The sequence below is a fragment of the Sylvia atricapilla genome, chromosome 16, assembly GCF_009819655.1.
Source record: "Sylvia atricapilla isolate bSylAtr1 chromosome 16, bSylAtr1.pri, whole genome shotgun sequence".
NCBI lineage: Eukaryota > Metazoa > Chordata > Aves > Passeriformes > Sylviidae > Sylvia > Sylvia atricapilla.
In genome coordinates, this window is record NC_089155.1 from 7827285 (window position 1) to 7844880 (window position 17596).

At 57.3% G+C, this 17596-nt stretch overlaps 2 protein-coding genes across 3 annotated transcripts; one reads left to right on the top strand and one right to left on the bottom strand.

Annotated features, from left to right (window-relative positions):
• Positions 1-520: 520 nt before the first annotated feature.
• On the top strand, positions 521-11665 carry LOC136368521 (tyrosine-protein phosphatase non-receptor type substrate 1-like). The gene is made up of 8 exons (XM_066330776.1): positions 521-664; positions 6970-7335; positions 7544-7855; positions 7984-8331; positions 8584-8682; positions 9077-9098; positions 9486-9525; positions 10201-11665. Exons 1-8 carry the CDS (start codon positions 592-594, stop codon positions 10453-10455), a joined length of 1515 nt encoding a protein of 504 aa, XP_066186873.1. The 5' UTR covers positions 521-591; the 3' UTR covers positions 10456-11665.
• Positions 11666-12863: 1198 nt separating this feature from the next.
• On the bottom strand, positions 12864-16965 carry PDYN (prodynorphin). 2 transcript variants are annotated; one of them, XM_066330437.1, is made up of 4 exons: positions 16819-16965; positions 14647-14705; positions 13792-13939; positions 12864-13530 (listed from the first exon to the last, which is right to left on the bottom strand). In XM_066330437.1, the coding sequence occupies exons 2-4, from the start codon at positions 14664-14666 to the stop codon at positions 12964-12966; spliced, it is 735 nt and encodes a 244-aa protein (XP_066186534.1). In that variant the 5' UTR covers positions 14667-14705; positions 16819-16965; the 3' UTR covers positions 12864-12963. The 2 variants fall into 2 exon arrangements, with proteins under 2 accessions (XP_066186534.1, XP_066186536.1); XM_066330439.1 differs by lacking the exon at positions 16819-16965 and having other exon boundaries at positions 14647-15263.
• Between the last annotated feature and the right edge of the window lie 631 nt (positions 16966-17596).

A 17596-nucleotide genomic window follows, 5' to 3' on the forward strand; every position in this document is an offset into this window, starting at 1 on the left:
GACCGGGCACCGGGGGGCTCCTGGCGGCCGCTCCCGCGGCTCCCCTCCCGGCCCACCTTAAGGCAGCCGCACACCGGGTGGACCGGAGGACTCTGCCCCGGGGCGGGCGGGGCTGCCTTCGCCCCCGCCACGGGGGGAAGCGGCGCTAAACCGGGACTGCTGGGAGCCGGAGGGGGTCTCGAAGCCGGGGCCAGCTCCGTCCCTCCCCGGTACCACGGCAACGGAGGCGGCGCGGCGGCGGGGGGGAGGCGGCTCCCGCGGCACCGGGGCACGCGCCCGCCCGGGGCCCCGCCGCCGCGGCCCCGTCAGCGGCCCCGAGCCCGGTGCGGTGCCCACGGGCGGCGGCGGGGCCGCGGGTCCGTGTCGGTGCGTGCGTGTGCGCTGCCCGCCCGCCGCGGGGGGAGCAGGGGGGGAGCCCGGCCTCCTTCCTCATTTTGGGGCTGAGAAGAGCGATTTCCTTCGCCAGCTGCAGTTCTGCGCTTTTTTTTTTTTTTTTTTTTGTCCTTCCTAATTTGTCTTATTTATCGAACCCAGCCGCCGAGCCGGGCGCGGGGCCGCGCTGTGAAGCCGCGGGCTCCGCTTCCCGCACCGATGGAGCCGCATCCCCGGGATCCCGGCCGCGCCGCCTGGCTATTGCCCTGCCTGCTGCTGCTCGTCCTGCCCGGTAAGCCATGGCTTCTGCCTGCCTCCCTGCTCCTTTCCCTGCTCTATTCCCCCCTTTCCCTCCCACCCTGCTGCCCTGCTCTGCCCTGCTCTGCCCTGTTCTTCCCCTTCTCACGCTGCTCCTCTCCTCTGCTTTGCCCTGTTTTCCCCCTTTTTTTCCATCCTGCTCCTGCTTCCTCTGTCCTGTTTTCCACCTTTCCCTCCCACCCAACTCCTCTCTCTGCGCTGCCGTGTTTCCCTCCTTTTCCCGCCTTGCTCCTCTCCTCTGCCCTGCTCCCCGCCTTGTCTCCCTGCCCTGTCCTCCGTTTTCCCCCCGATCCTCGCCTCTCCCCGCTCCCGCACACCTCCGGTACCGACATGACGCCGTCTCTCCGCGCACGGTTGCTTTGACCTTTCCTGCGGTGACCTAGAGAGCGGCGGTGGCCGAGGGGCTCCCGCGGGGCCCTTGCCCGGCGGTTCTTCTCAAACCAAACTTCAAGGCAGGCAGACATTCCCCTTCCCAGCGAGACAGGGAATTCGGCAGGGGCATGAAGAGGCATGTTGCTCCTACCCATTTGCGAGCACCCCCTGCCAGCTCTGGGTGAGGCAAATCTCAGCAAGCAGTCCGAATTCCCGCTTGGAGATGGTAATGGAGAGGGCATGGGGAGGCTTTGGTGAGGGCTGCCTGCCTTCACTGCCAAGAATTTTGTTTTTCTTGCTACTCTCCTGCTTCATCCCTCTTTGGGTTCTTTCTTTACTCAACTGTTGGGCACTGAAGCAATGAAATTGCAACACCTCCGGGCACCCTGTGCCTTGTAGCCCTGTGTCGCCTCAGGGTGCCCCAGGCCTCCCAGGGGCTCGTGGCTCCACCAGTCCCTTATAAAAGCTGGAGGACACAGCGAAGGACCAGTCTAAATGTGCCACTCTTGGCTGTTTCCCTTGCCGGCAGCGGGAAGTCTCTCATCCCACCAGGAACGAAGCCCTGTGGTGACTGCTGCTTTCAAGGATGTTTCCTTTCTAGGTAGTTTCGTTTTGGGTGATTTTGAAGGAATCGCTCTCCCTGCCAAGGGAGGGACGGGGTTTTTGAGGCAAACCTGCAGCAGTAGTGATTCATCTTCAGGAGCATCTCGCTGCTGAGCTTTTTGCTCTATTCCAATCTCACCCCTTCCAGCCAGATCGCACTACAAACAGCCCAGCCCAGGTTCCATGGGGGAAACCTACATTCTCCCAAGCCCGTTGAAATATTTACCATCAAAGCTTTACTTGGGCAAAGAGTTGGATGCAAATTTGGGTGGAAAGCAAATGCTTTCAGCGCAACTCTCCTTGCTTTGAGTCGCCTGATCACAACTGAGAAGTGTTGGCCCCAAACTGAAAACTCCGGCTGCTGAGAGCCAAGAAGGCTTTGGCGGTGAGCTCGGCTTTCCAGTGAGCCACTGCGATTTCCTGCGCGAAAGAATAGCTCCAGCAAAGCTCCTGAACTTAATTAAATGTGGTCTTGGAGTAAGAGCCTCATTTCTTTGAGCTGGCCATGGGAAAAAAACCACCTCGGGGTTGTGAAGTGATTTGCATCCCTGATTTTAGGTGCAAACGTGCACGTCTTTTTTTTCCATATGGCGGAATCCCTCCTGGGCCATGGCTCAAACTAAGCTGAACTCCAGCAGAGTTGGCCCAGGCTCTCACTGCCGGCTGTTCTGACAGCTTCTGCAGAAGTGAAGGGGGAAAGGAAAGGTCCTGGAGGAGGTCTTCCTGTGGGGCAAAGGCAGTGAGATGTGGGAAACCAAACAGCAAAGCCTCATTGAGAAACTGTGTCCTGCAGAGCCCTTCCATGTTGGTCTGTCTCCACAGAGGATTTCAGCTGTGCTTCACAGAGCCTCTTCCAAAGGGGAATTCAGTTTCCTGCTGGGGCTCTGGCTCTTGGGATGGATTTCTGCTGATGCTGGAGGAGCAGAGCTTGGAAATGGTGGCTGCATGTGAGCCGAGGCTTCCTCTGATGTCACGGATGTAAAACACAGCCTTTAGTACAACCCTCCCTGAGCACCCCGGGGTCTGCCCAGGGCTCAGCAGTTTTCCCCAGGGCTCTTCTTGCCTTCCCTAAACAGCAGATTCCAGGCCTTTTATAGGCAGCACCTGTTAGTTTCCGCCCCTGGCAGCCCTGCTGCAGGTGAAATTCCAGCAGGATTATTTTGAGGTTCACTTGCCCATTGGCCTGTTCCTTCAGTGAGTGGCTGTGGGGCTTCAGATGCCGGTGACCAGCTGCACATCCTTTCTGGATCACACAGCCATCCCAGAGCTTCCTTACCCAGCTCCTTCAGAGGAAAAAAATCTATTTTTACCAGGAAGCATCCAAGCAGCCTCTCCTGAATTAAACCCCAGCCTCTTGCAATCTGTTCAATATCAAATACTTCAAAAGGTGGAATATAGAAAAAAATGTGTCACCGACATGGAAAACTTGCACTGCAGCAAGAGCTGGGATTATTTTGCTCCCAAATTAAACTGAATAACGGGAAGGAGGCAGGCTCTGCTAGATCGTGCTCCTGCCTCTGCTCTGGGCTGGAAGTGCTCTGGGTCTGCACTGCAAGGGTGCTCCCACCTACGTGGGAACTGTCAGGTGATGCTTTTCAGGGCTCTAAAACCCTTGGCTAATTCTGGAGTGTAGGATAGAACAGATTATAGGGTCAGAGCACCTAAATGCCCCATGATCTGGGGGGCAAGAGGATCGTGTTCCAATTCCAAGTGGTTTGAAATCCAAGTTTAAGAAAAAAAAGTGTCACCAGGCGACGGGAGATAAGCAGGGAAACAGTGAGAAATTGTCGTGTCTCATGTGTTTGTGGCCTGAAGCCCCCAACATCCCACTCCTGGTGCACAAGCATGTCGTGAGCTACTGGGAGGGAGCTTGCCTGGGCTCTTTCTCACTGGGTGAGCACCTCAAAAGAGGAAGGAGAAGGGTGGGCATTGGCTGCGTGTGAGGAGAAGCTGTGTTCAGGGAGAAAGAGGAAAGAAGCTTTGGTGGAAACTTTGCATTTTCTAACTTGTGTATTCTGGGGTTTTCTGCCAACTTCCCCTTTGTGTTTTCCCTTGGTGGGGGGGCATTGCTGTGAGCTGCTGCAGGGGGCTGGGGTCATTCTGAGCAGGAAGGGGTCAGATAGGTCCTGGTTGGGAGTGTTGGATGCAGGCAGTAAGCGGAGAAGCCAGGTCTGACTGGGACTCCTGTTTCCCAGCCAGGAGGTATGAGCTGGTCTTTGTAGGGATGTTCCTGTGGTGGATCATGGCTAGAGGCTGTGTGTCATGCATCAGAAATCCCTGAACAGGGTGATCTGAGCAGAGGTGGGTAAGGGTCTCTGAGGTAGCAGAACAGAACATGTGGAAAAATACCCCAAAGCCCAACTGCCTGGAGCCCTCAGTGTTTTCTGTGGTGATCAAGAGCTACCAGTGAAGCCTCTGGACAGGCAGTGCTGCCGGCAGTGTGAAGTCCTTTTTTCCCTCAGTCCTCTGGGAGCAGTAGCAGTCAGGAAAGCACCTTGCATCCTATCCCTGGACGACAGCATGCTCTGTGCATGCTAATCCCTGGGCACAGGAGGCAGGCACGCTGCTGCCCCAGTGAGGAGGGAATGTGGGCTCCGTGTTGTGGAATGCATACACACCATCCACATTTGGCTGCAAATCTGGACCCTGGGAGAGATCCCTGCTGCTCGCAGGAATAAATCCCTGCAGTTGCAGGAAAGCGGGATCCTTGTGCCAAGGTGGTGGGGAGCCCTTGCTGCACAGCACACATAGCAGCCAACCACAGGCAGGGCACCCAGCCACACTCAGCTCAGTGACACAGTGCTTCTGTGACTGTTTCTCTGAGATCTGTCACTGCAACCAAGAAATGAACTTTGGGGTTGAGCAGTGCCCACCCTGACACCCTTTGGTGCTGGGGTCAGCTCTGGGGCCCCAAGCAGGCACATCCCCAGCTCTCCCCCTCGGCACACCGTGTGCCTCTTGGGGAGATGGGCAGATGGAGAGAGGGAGGATGAAGAGGAGGTGCTCAGCTTGCTCAGGTTGGGCTGTGTAGGGCGGTGCAGGCAGTTCTACCCAGTGCAGGGGACCCTCAAGGAGACACAGGGGTAGCCACTCCATAGAAATTTTGCAGAGGGGAGCAGTGAGTAACACACTCATCACAGAACACACTGTGGTGGGGGTGGCCCTGGCCTCCTGCTCCTGTGGCCACACATGGGACGTGTCCCTGGCTGTACTGAGTGCTGCCTGCTAATGAGCTTTGTTTGCCCAGTTTGGTGGAGAGAGTACTCGGTGTTGTGGCCCCCCCGGGTACATGGAAGGGCTGAGGGTCTGTGTGGTTGCTGGCTGGGGGTGCTTGTCTCTCTGCCCGTAGCAGCCTGGTCCCTGCCTGTGTCACATGTATGTGCCGTGGTTTGGCAAGAGACAGATGATGCGATGATGCTTCTGTGCTTGTGAACTTCCTCTGTGAGTTTCTCAACCATTTCTTGGTAAAGGTCTCTCAACAGCAGGAGATGGAGAAGTTCAGGAGATGCCACAGATACAGATCAAGTGATGTTTGCCCTGGGTCAGTGCTGTGTTCAGCACATGGAGTGAATAAGACCTCTGCTCCAGGGCTGCTCCCCACAATTGGGTGTCACCTGAGAAGCATGGGGTTGCCTCGCAGGTGCCCAGGGCACCACTGCTCAGGTGCAGGATCAAGGCTCAGAGTGAATGATTCATCTGGACGTGACAGAAACCAACTCTGTCCCTCTGTGCTTGTTTTGTGGGAAAAACCTGTTCTGGTGTCAAATGCTGCTGTCACGTTAACCCTGACATGCCTTCAAAGGGAAGCACCAAGGCCTGAAGGTTTTAGCTGAGGATGCTGTGGACTGATGTCCTGAGCAAAAAGCCTTTAACTGAGGCAGTCTGGAGAAAACTGCTCCTGGTAATTCTGGCCATAGAGATTGAGTAATTCCACACACAGTGGAACAGTGAAGAACATCTGTGGGTACAGCACATACCACTGTGAGTCAGGAGGGATTAACAGCTGCCAAAAATCAGCTCTGGTCTCCATGAGAGTCAGCTGTGGCCAGAGGGGTCAGAGCAGCTTGTCCTACAGCAGGTCCTCCTGGGAGCATCCAGACAGAGATTATTCTGCTGTGTCCCAAGGGAAGCCTTGGCACAAGTTGCTGTCTGGGATATCCCTGAAAGAAGGCTGTAGCCAGGTGGAGGTAATTTTCCTCTCCTGAATAACAAGCAACAGGATGGGGGAAATGGCTTCAAGGTGTACAGGGGAGGTTTGGGTTGGAAAAGTTCTCTGAAAGGGTACGACAGCTATCCAGGGCAGTGGTGGGGTCACCATCCCTGGAGGGATTTAAAAGATGTGTGGTTGTGGAACTCGGGGTCATGTTTTGGTCGGTGGCTTGGCAGTGTTGTTTTGATGGTTGGACTCAGTGATCTTAGGGCTTTTCCAGTCAAAAGATTCTGTGATTCCATGATTCTAGTGTGAGATGTGGGGTGCTGGTCCATGTGTTTCCCATGCTGCTCTGCATTATCTGCTCAAACACAATGATCTCTCTGTGACCATGGTACTGGTTCTGGGTGCCACAGCCACCAGTTTCCAGCAGGTGGATATAAGTGGCTCCCCCACTTCTCTCCCCATGTGGCTTAAAAAGAAGTTTCTTTAAGCAGTGACCAGGATTGAACTCTTTTGTGAATTTGGTTGCAAAAACTACATTGTCATAGGAAGCACTGGCAAAATGAACCACTGGGGAACCCATGGATGTGTAGTGGGGGTTATCTGGGATGTCACTGTCTGTCTGTGCAGGGAGGTGTGGCACAGGTGGCTGGATTAGGGACCAGTGGTGTGGAGATGCTCCAAAGGCGATGTCTCCCTGTGATTGTTGCTGACCAGGAGCAGTGCCTGCTTGGCTGGCATTGGTGAGAGAATTGACTGTGCTCTGCTGGGATCACTGGGGCTGGGATTCTATGTGGAGATGGGACAGATTCAGGACAGAAAACACAGTGTCACATTGGCAGTGGGAGCTGGCTCATTGGAACACTTCTTTTTGTGTGCTTTCTCCTGGCTGACAAAGCCCAGGTGACTGTGGGAGGCAGCCCAGCATGTTGGAGACATGGGCAGCTGGGATGTGCTCCACGATTTATCCATACAGAGCACAGTCACCAAGCAAAGCTCTGTCCAGCTCTGCTGCTGAGCCCTGCAGGCTGAGCACTGTGCCTGTGGCCACAGCCTGTCACCTGGGGTGCTCAGCCTGTCCCAGGGCTGGGAGAACAGTCAGGAATATGAATGTGCGATGCCAGGTGAGAATTGGTCTCTTTTTCCTCTAGGTGTGGGTGCCCAGGCAGTTCAAAACTTCAGTCTGCAGCAGCCTCAGACCAAGGTGTCAGTGGCAGCGGGAGAGAAGATCATCCTGAACTGCACCATATCAGGATTTGCTGAACCAGGTCCTGTGAGGTGGCTGAAGGGCTGGGACAGTGGGAACAAGACCATCTATGACCAGAAAAGTAAAGAGCCCTCACCTCGTGTGACAAGAGCAGTGCCTGGGTCTGGCACAGACTTCACCATTCACATAGAGAAGGCTCAGCCTGCGGACATGGGTACCTACTACTGTGTGAAGTTTGTCAAGTCAGATGGTCTCACGAGTGTGGATAAAGTGTTTCAGCGTGGCAATGGCACAGAGGTGTCTGTGGAAGGTGAGTGGGGCTCCCAGAGCAGCTCCTGAAGGGAACCAGCCCAGTGGGCTCTGCTCAGGTAGAGCAGATGGGGAAGGGGCTCAGGGCTGGTCCAGGAGAGGATCCCATGGGCCATCCCTGTGCCCTTGCAGGAGACTCTGCTCCCGGCAGGCCCAGGGCTGGGCAGGAGGCAGAGCCTGGTCTGATGGCCCCGTGCTTCTCCCCACAGCCCAACCCAGCCCCCCACTCCTGTCTGGGCCTGAGCAGAGAGCAGAGCCGGAGCAGCCAGTGTCTTTCAACTGCACAACTGGAGGGTTCTTTCCCAAAACGATTGGGGTAAAATGGTTCAAGGACAAGGACCCCATGGTGGCTCAGCAGCCCCAGGTCACTGAAGGGGGGGTGAAAACCTACAACATGTCCAGCACAGTGATGGTGACCCTGCAGAAGGCTGACGTCCGCTCGCAGCTCATCTGTGAGGTGCAGCACTCCACGCTGCAGGAGCCACTGCGTGAGAGGTACCAGCTCAGCAGAGTCCTGCGAGGTGAGGGCTGGGGACTTGTGCTGGGGTGTCCTGCTCCTGTGGGGCTGAGGTCCCTGGGGCAGGAACAGGGCACCCTGTGGGCAGCAGAGCCGGGGACACCAAACACCAAACTCTGCCTCTCTTCCCAGTTCCCCCCAGCCTTGAAGTGCGCGCTGAGCCGAGCCTTGTTGAGGTGAACAAGACCGTGACCTTCACCTGCCTTGTGAAGGAGTTTTACCCAGCAGATGTGTCTGTTTCCTGGTTGGAGAATGAGATTGGGATAAAGGTGGAGAACGTCTCCCAACCATTGGAGCTCTCCCAGGGCTTGTATGAGCTGAAAAGCCAGGTGGAGGTGCAAGCGACGGAGGAGAAAAATGGGTCCATGATCACCTGCATGGTGGTGCACGATTCCCAGGCCCCTGCCAGCAAATCAGCCTTCCTGTGGATCTCCAACCCGGGCCAGGGAGGATTGAGCAAGGGGTTCCAGATGGATAAGGGTGCGTCTGGGGTCTGGTACCTGCCAGGGTGGCTGTATGGTGTCACCTCCTGAGGAAGCTCAAAGCCTCGTCCATAGCTGGTTGATGGACCAACTCTCCATATCAGTGGACTGGGGGGGTGTGATTATGGCAGGCACCAAGCTGTCCTCTTCGATGCTTCATGCATCACTGGGGCAATCCCAGTTGTGAAGCTGCAGGGATTGGGAGGTACCAGGTTCTTGGGCTGTGGTAACTTTTTCATTGATGTTTCAGGCGATATGGTCATCTACATCGTGGTGGGTGTGGTCTGCACTGTGCTGGCCCTGCTGGTGGCTGCCATTCTATACCTCATCCGGACAAAGCAGATCAAGGGTAAGGGAGCCCAGTGTGTGGCGAGGGACAGCTGCTCCCAGCCCCGTTTTTCCTCTCTTTCCCATGGGTTTCACATTGCCCCATAGGACAATAACTCCTGGCAGTGCAGCTGCAGGTCCTGCCCAGTGGGGTGATAGAGCAGCCCAGGTTGTTTGCAGGCTGCAGGGAGAGCTCTGGCTGGTCTAAACCTTGCCATGCACGTCCTGTTCTCCCCCAGGAACAGTCCTGAATGAAATTGATTGAAACTCCGGGGAATTGCAGACAATTGCCTCTGGGAAAAGATGTGTCCTTGTCCTTGAAGCAGTCTCTGCATGTGTTCTTTGTGCCCGGGGAAATGGGACGTTTATCTTGTTTCCTGAATTACTTTTTTCCTAAACTACTTCTCTTTCGGCAGGTAAAAGCTCGCCTTCTGCCAGGTGAGTGCAGATCTCTTCTATTCACTGGGTAACCTGGGGGAACTCTGAGCTGGACACCTCCAGCCCACAGAGTCCCTCAGGACTGGGACAGAGCTGCATCCGCAAAACTCGTGAAAGGGAAGGCAGGAGCAGAGTCTCTGCCCATCTCCTCAGCTGGGGTTCTGTGCCCATGGGGATTTTTTGCTTGTAGTGGGGCTGAGCAGGCTGGTGAGAGCTGGTCTCTGGCCAGCAGAGAGGCAGCTGGACCAGCATGAGCCAATGGACCTGTCCTGCTGGGTGCAGCTGCAAGGACCTTGGCTTGGATCTGACCTCCCCAGCTGCTCCATCACCAGGGAAAGGGGCAACAGGATGCTCCATCCATCTGACTGTTTTTGTCCCACCTTTCAGGTTACATGAGCCAGAGAAGAGCAGCGAGGCCACGACCCAGGTGGGTCATCCTGGGATTGAGGAGGGAGAGTAGCCAGGAACCACTGGAAATGGGAGTGGAAAGGTGGTGGTTCTCCAGTGAAACATGTCAGTGTCTCCAGTGGAGGGTAGTGGTTCTCCAGTGAAACATCTCAGTGTCTCCACTCTGTGGCTGGAGGTGGAAGAGAGGCTCCCCCAGGAAGAGAGTAGCCACTTCCCAGAATCTTTTCTGCCTTCCTCCTCCTAGTAAAGTCTGGATTGGTGCTGCCTGGAGAACCAGCTGTGCGATAGCCAGCCAGGCTATTTGTGGAGTTATTTTGCATTTGGTGACGCAGCTACAAGCAAAGTCGTGATCAGCAGCAATCTGTCCATCCCACCCAGCCTCTGCCAGCTCCCGCGTGGGCATCACTGGGCAGTCTGGCCCTGCTGGGATGGAGTGATGGAGTGGCTTCAGTGATAGCTCTGGAATTGTGGCAGTGGTTTTGAAGCCAGGACAGGGTGACAGGGTGGCTCACGATTTGAAGCTGTAGCATGGGGTAGAGAGCATGGCTGCAGGGTGGGGGCTGCTGGCATTGTTCCCCCATACAAGCAGGGTTGAGATGCCCTGGGCTGAGCTGCAGTGGGATTGACTCCAGAACAGGGCTGTGGGTATACAGGGGCATCATCCCAGAGGAGGAACTTTTGGTGCCTCACACAGGAATCCGACCCCAACAACCTGACCTACGCGGACCTGAACTTCGAAAGGGAGAGGAAGACCATCCGCCGGATGGTGGAGATGAGCCAGCAGTCGGAGTACGCCTGCATCCAGACCAACCAGGCGCCCAACGGCGATGACAACCTCACCTACGCTGACCTCGACATGGTGCACCTCAGCAAGGCGCCCAAGCGGCCAGCCCCGCGCCCCGAGGAGGCCAGCTCGGAGTATGCCAGCGTCCAGATCACCAGGAAGTAAGCAGTGGCTGCTGGGACCCCCTGTCCTGGGGGGAGCAGCTCTGCTCCTCCCTAAGACTGTTCTCTTGGACGCACTGCGAGCGATGTGAAGATGCGCTGCGGTACCTGTGTTTTAGGATGGAAATGGAGCCCGCAATACTTGTGGGGGTCTTCTCCCATCCAGAGAGACATAATTTTGGAGGGCAATTTATTTGGTCCTGGAGCTGCCAGCTCCATCCCTTCAGGACCCCCGTCAAGGGTTGCTCAACCTCAGTGTGCCGGGTTTGCCCGCAAGCAGATTCAGCCAGCGGAGCAGCAGCTCCTTGGGAAGCTCCAGCTGGGCTGAGGGGACAGGTACAGTGCCTCCACACCAGCTCTCATGGGGATGCCACTGCCTGGCCCATGGCTCCCCAGGACCAGCAGGGCCCCCACACTGCCTTCTCGGGCTCTGCCTGCCACCACGCCTGGACACCAAACTCTGGCTTTAAAGGAAGGACCGAAGTGTCCGCCTCTCTTCCCAAGTGTCCCTTCTGCGGGACCTCCGTCTCGCCCTAAGGCCAAGAGGCTGGAAGGCCATCGAGCTGAGGCCCCCAGCCTGCTGTCCAGGGGAGCTCCAGGTCTGGCCCCCAGCACCAAGCATCTTCCTCATCATCATCTTCCTGTGCACAGCCTTGCCCTGCACTGGGACCCACCAGCGCTGCCCCAGGCTTGTACAAAGTGTGCAAGGGCCCCCCCAGCCTGGCTCCCCCCGGGAGCTCCCCGCAGGTACCGTGTAACATGTTTTGACTGTTTGACATGTAACTGTTAATTTTTAGAGCTGAAACCCCCAATGTTTTGTGTTGTACGTGGGTGTACTGCTGTGTACTTAACACTAGAATAAGATGTGCAAAATTAAGACTGAGGCCTCAGTAAAGAATCCCCCAAACCCTACAGAGTTTATAAGAGACTTATATGCTCCTCCCCCCCCCAACCTCAGCTCTGTCTTGGGGGCCAGGCAGGCTCCCCCCAGCCCACCCATGGGGACAAAGGTCTTCCATGTGCCCCCTACTTGGGCCACTGTGTGGAGTCTCACCCTCTGCTGGCTCCTGCAGTGGAAATGCAGGGGGTTTGGGGGTGCTTTGGGAGCAATGTGACTGCTTGTACAGACTTTCTTTCTTTTGGTTTTTTTTTTTTTCTTTTTGCTTGCAAGATATTTTTATAATAAAAGTGAAAAGTCCTGTGCTGCTCCCGCACATCAACGTGTCCCTGTGCACAAGGGGGGATCACTTTGTCACTGGCACTGGGGCTACAGGGTGGGGTTGGGGATCTGTGTGTCCTGCAGGGAGGAGGAGAGGAGGGTTCATCCTGCACAGCCCTGCACTGGAGGGATAGAAGAGGAGGGCAGGAGGTCGAGGCTGGGATGAGGGCTATGGTGCTGGTTCCCCTGGGCACCATGAGGGAAATGAGCAGTCCACCCCATGGGCAAGGACTGACCAAGGGCTGGCCCTGCTGCATCTTTAGGTGCAGGGGGCTGAGCTGGAGCTGAGGTGCCCAGACTGGTATGCAGGCAGGCACTGAACTGCTGCTAGTGGGGTCACACATGAACAGAAAAGGGACAGTTTGCCCCCTGCCCTGAGCACAACTGCCCCTTCCCAGCTGGGGCAGCAGCTATGATTCCCATGGGAGTCTGCTCTGCCTCCTGCTGCAGGAGGTACCTTGCCAATACTCTACATGTCTCTGCAGCAGGCTGAGCATCCCTGCCCTGCACTTGCTTAGCTGAGATGGCCCTGTCACCCTCAGGATATGGCTCCAGAGGTGCGTGGGGTCTCATATGCCTTTTGGCACCCATGGCACAGGAACTATGCCAGCACTCCTGGTCCATTTGGGCACCCCAATTTGGGGTGCTTGCTCTACCCTGCAGAGGAGGCTCAGCACCCAGCATGGCTTCAGCTTTGTTGGCATCTGCCTTTTATTGACTGCGGGGGGAAGTTGGGTGTTGGGGGTATGGGGCTGACCCTGCCTCTAGAGTCGGTCTTGGAGGGGGAGCCCAGGGGCAGCAGGTGGGTGCTGGGATTAGTGGGACACAGTGAGAGGCTCAGGGAGGGAGTGGGGGCTGGGCTCAGCACCGCTTGAGCACCTGGTGATGGTGCTGTGGTTCCACCAGCCACCTCCCTGATCCTGTCCTGGCTCATCCTTCCCCGCGCTCGGAGCCCACTGCCTGTACCTCAGCTGCGATGGTCTCCAGACCGTGATGTGCTCCAGCAGCCACGGGAGGATGGAGGATATGTGTCCCCAGCAACACGCCCCCAGGAACCCTGGGCTGGGCCGCAGCCACACCGCCAGCAGCTGGAGGAGTGGCACCGTCCCCTCTGCGCACACGAGGGGCAGGTGAACCAGAGAGGGATAACTGGGGATGGAACTCGTGCTCCCCTGGGGGAACGAGGCAGGGTGACACCAGCCACGCCAGGCTGGCCAGGGAACGGGGCTGGGAGTGATGGCAGAGTCGGGGTGGCAGTGTGGGGACCGTGGTGCTGCCGTCCCACGGCTGGCTCTATAGGTCTGAGACCTCCCCTGAGTAGGCGCTGGGGTCCTCGTCCGACCGCGTGATCACCTTGAACTGCCTCCGCAGGAAACCCCCGTAGCGCTTCTGATTGTCCCACTTGAGCTTGGGCCGGATGCGGCGCATGAAGCCCCCGTAGCGCTTGTGCAGCTGCGCCAGCTGCTGCCCCTCGGCCCCGGCACCCGTGGGCTCTTCGTCCCCGTCCCCTGCCGGCCCCGGGTAGTCCTCGGGGGCCGCTCGCTCCCCCGGCTTGCGGCTGAAGCCCCCCAGCTTCTTGCTGAGGCCACCCTTGCTGTGAGCGTTCTCTCGGAGCAGGGACAGCAGCTTCCCCTTGGACATCATCTTCATGAAGCCTCCGTAGCGCTTGGCCGGCGCCAGCGGCAGCTCTGCAGGGCCCAGACCCTGCTCCGGCTCCGCCTCAGCCTCCTCCGCCTCCTGTAGCGACGGCTCTGTCCCTTCGGCCAGGGCCACCAGCGGGGCCAGGAGCGCCAGCGCCTTCCTGCACATCTCCCACTCGGGGCCGGGTGACAAGGAGCCCTGGCATTCCCACAGGCACATCTGCAAGACAGCGGCCCCAGGTGCTCGGGGTGAGCCCCTGCCTTCCTCCCGCGCCACCCTGGGCGTGTCCCCACCCCAAGCCCAGCGGCCCGTGCCCACCGCGCTGCTCAGCTCAGTGAGAAGCCGATGTCTGCACAACCCCCAGCACCCTGGGGTGCTCATAACCACCACACCAGGTGCCACCCAGCTCTGCTACCCTGCACCTGTGACACTCCACTGCTGTGGCCCCCTGGCTCACATCCGTGTGTGGCCAGCACTCACCAGGGGCTGGACACTGCTCTCGGCACCGCGGGTCTGGGCTGCGCAGAGGGAGCACTGGGTGACACAGTCGGCAGATGCCACCGCAGACAGGGACAGGCAGAGTGCCAGTGCCAGTGCCCGCCTTGCCATCTCGCCCTGCAGATGCTGCCTGGAGAGAGGAAGACAGCACAGAACCTGTCACTGCCCTGTGCCAGGTGACATGGGGGGGGCCCATCTGGGGGGGCCCATCACCTCTCCATAGGCACTGGGCACCTACCACCTCCATCTGTGAGCTGCTCCTGGGACATATACAGGGACATATACAGGGACATATACACATATACAGTCATATGTGCCCATTCCCATATGACTCACCTCCAGATGCTGCTTCCAGCAAGGACATGACAAGATGTCACCCCTTACCCTGGCCGCAGCCTGGTCCTTGGCACGAGCTCAGAACCATAGCCCATCCCTTGGTGGCTACCAAGTCACTGTGGGCAGGACCACTGTTACATCTCATCTCATCTCGTCTCATCTCGGTTCCATCCCATCTATCCTTTCTATCTCTTACCATACCATTAGAAAGAAAAGTCCCTTTTTTCCTGAGGATCGTGTTTCTCTGTGATTGCCATGTCTGCACAGCACAGGCGTATGAATCACCAGCTGCTCCCCTTGGCCTTGGGGAAAAGAACCACAGCAAATGGAGCTGCCACGGCAAGTGAATGGGGTGATGCCATGGCCCAGTGTGGACTCACCCCAGGCTGCTGTACCCCACACCAGTGCAGCCTCATCTCCCCTCCCTCCCACCCACCAAGTCTGCTGGGCTGGTGCATCAGAAGAAAGGAGGGTAAAGAAGGACTTTGGGTTCAAGCCTACCTGCAGACCATGATCGCCATCCTCCAGATGTTTGAGAGCCGTGGTGGAGCCTCTGGCCTCTGCAGACGAGGACACTGTGCTCAGCTGGGAGAGGGGCTCTGCAGGTGACAGTGCTAAACTCACCCTGGGTGAGGCTGGAGGGGTCACTGTCAACCCTGGCTGCAGTACCACAGGATCACAGAAGCACTGGGATCATGATAGCCCCGGAGTAAGAGCCAGCCCCAAAGGGGTGCACTGGCTGCAAGCCCCTGCCTGCCTCTGTTGCTGCTTTTATCTAGGGTGGGTAAGGCATGACCCAGAGGGATCTGTTACACATTAATGACGCATATTAGAGACTATTGTGTTCTCCAGCAGTAGCTGCTAATGTACTGTAATTGGTACTGATGAAGAAATGTTAATGCCACAGTATTAATTCATGCTAGATTAAAATTTAATTTGAATTATCTGCACCATCGTATGTCGAGCTGTCTGCATTCCTTGGCTGCACTGCCACCAGCTCTGTGAATCCTCCCAGTGCCTTGGCAGCACGGCAGGGAACAGGGTGGCAGCTGCCCAGGATGGCAGGGGCATGGTGGGACCTCAGGCAGCCCTCACCACTGAGACATGGGGAGCGTCCCTTATAGCACCAGGGCCACCGAGACAGCACCGAGGAGCAAGGACATGCCAACCACACAGGTAGGTGCCAGGGGGGATGAAGCTCCCAAAAAAAGCTGATGACTGCTTCCCAGGAGCTCCACTGGGAAACTTTTTCCCCCCTTTCTCCACTCGCTTCCTCTCCCTTGTTCCTCTGCTGCTGGTATCCCTGTGGGTGCCACCAGAGCAGCTTGCAGGGACAGCACCAGGAATGTTCCCATGCTGGGAACAAGCTGCTGGTTGTCTGACACTGCACAGTTCAGACCTCTGGCATTCTGGACGCAGTGTGTCCCATCCCTGTCACCCTTCTGCAGATGGAGTATTTCATGGCACTCAGGGGAGCTCAGTTCTCTGAGCACAGCATGGCCAAGGACACCCTGGGACACCCCACTGCAAAAGTACCATGTCCAGGTGGTGCTACACATGTCCGACCGTGCTCTGCCCGCTCCTGAAGCTGGGATAAGGAGGACTGGCAAAACGGGAGCAGTAAAGGGGGAAGAAAACAAAGGGCTTTGAACAAAAGAGGAAAGAAGCAGCAGGGAGGAAAAAAGCAAAAACAACATGAAGAGAGGAAGAAGAAAAGCAGAGTTCGAGCTCAATCCTATGTTACCTGGAGAAGCCCAAGGCTCTGGAGCCATCTCTCCTGGAGGAATACCTTGGAAGGATTGTGGCAGGGTCTGGCAATGCCAGCATTGAGTCCCAGCTGGCAGTCTGTTACCACTCTCAGCACATTCTACCTGTGCCAGGTGCCTGCCGTGTCCCTTCCTCCCCTATCTCATTTCCACTTGAGTCTTCAAAGACCAGGCTTTGCTTTGGAAAACCCCCAAGCTGCATCCATGCACCCCAGGGACCAATTTCAGACCTGCTGACCCGAAGAGGGATGAGGAGTCAGGACTGTGTGTCCTGGACAGCAGAAACTGACCCCATCTTGACTAACCTGTGATTACACCTGACAAAGGATGTGAACAGCTTGCCCAGACTGAGCGGATCCCTCCTCCCACACAGGTCCAACTCCACAGGTTTGGATATTTCTGGTGGAAAAGAATAATCAACTTTCCAGCAGCTCCTTTCCTCACCTCTAAAAATTTCCTGGAAACACCGTCAGGACAAGGCTTCTCAAAAATCCGGTAACTTTTGGAATATAATCACCCAAAACAGAGCACAGCAGCCACACGGAAGAAGCCACAGCCTTCTTGAGCCAAGGAGGGGGAGAGAGAACCCCCCCATCCTCTCTGCCCAGTCCCTTTGACCCTCAAAGCCCTGGGTAATTCTGCTGCCAGGATGGCAGGCACGACAGCAGCATGGAAATGCCCCAGCAGAGCTCTGGACAGCTGTTCATGGGCTCTGAAACCACTCGAGGCGTGAGAGGGACCTGCAGCCATGTGGAAGCTCCCCAAAAAAAACACAAGTCCAACTACAAGCCACTCTCAGCACTGCGGCTCAGAGAGTGTTCTTAAACTGTTGCTTTTTGGGGAGCAAGAGCGATCCCCTGATTGTGCCCACGCAATGGAAGGAGGATGACAACCCCGGCAGCCTTACCTGCCGCTGCTCCCCGTCCCGCAGAGCACCCGCTTCGCCAAGTCAGGACGGGTCGTGGCTGGTGGGTGTCCCTCCACGGGCATCAGGCTGCGCCAGTCATCGATGGCAAGGCCACACTGCCAAGTGGCCCCACGGTGCTGCCCGGGTTGTCCACCGGACTCGCCGCCTGCTGCCTCTCACCCCGCTTTTATGGCCACGGAGCCTCCTCCTGCGGCGGGGCCCGGCTGTGCGCGGCGGCAGAGCCAATCGGGGCGAGGGAAGCTGTGAATAATCAGCCCCGCAGCATCCCCGCCACCTCCCGAGCAGGCTCGCCCGCACCGCCGAGGCCTCCCTGCAGCCCCCGGCCGCCCCGGGAACCGGGGTGCACATCCCGCCACTGCGGCTGCATCACTCGGAGACTTTCCGTCGTGCCCAGCCTCGGTCCTCGGGGCCGAAATGCGTGCCCCAAACAAGAAAGGTGGCAGAGGACTGGGATGGGGTCTGTCTGTCTTCCCACACAGCTGCGCCCCAGAGGGGTTTGGCTGCTGGGGGTGGGAATCCCCTGGACACCAAATTCAAATCCTGTCCGAGAAGGGTGGACGCGAAAAGGTGAAGCCCTGACCTCTCACCCTGCTCCCCAGGCTGGGGAGAGGCACCGTCCTCGTGGAGATGCTGGGGAGAGAAGTGAACCAGTCCAAATCTGCTGGGAAGGGAGAAAGGGTCTTCATGCCCGACCCACCCAGCCTAGCTTCTGTCAGGTGAAAAAGCCTTTGCATAGAAACCCCCCAACATCTGCAAT

Excerpts from the sequence above, each read along its gene's own strand:
- LOC136368521 (XM_066330776.1), top strand. The coding sequence starts at position 592 with ATGGAGCCGCATCCCCGGGATCCCGGCCGCGCCGCCTGGCTATTGCCC. Across the intron at positions 7,336-7,543 it reads CACAGAGGTGTCTGTGGAAG|CCCAACCCAGCCCCCCACTC; the intron begins GTGAGTGGGGCT and ends TTCTCCCCACAG. Across the intron at positions 8,683-9,076 it reads CCGGACAAAGCAGATCAAGG|GTAAAAGCTCGCCTTCTGCC; the intron begins GTAAGGGAGCCC and ends CTCTTTCGGCAG.
- PDYN (XM_066330437.1), bottom strand. The coding sequence starts at position 14,666 with ATGGCGATCATGGTCTGCAG. Across the intron at positions 13,940-14,646 it reads ATGGCGATCATGGTCTGCAG|GCAGCATCTGCAGGGCGAGA; the intron begins GTAGGCTTGAAC and ends TCCTCTCTCCAG. Across the intron at positions 13,531-13,791 it reads AGAGCAGTGTCCAGCCCCTG|ATGTGCCTGTGGGAATGCCA; the intron begins GTGAGTGCTGGC and ends GCTGTCTTGCAG.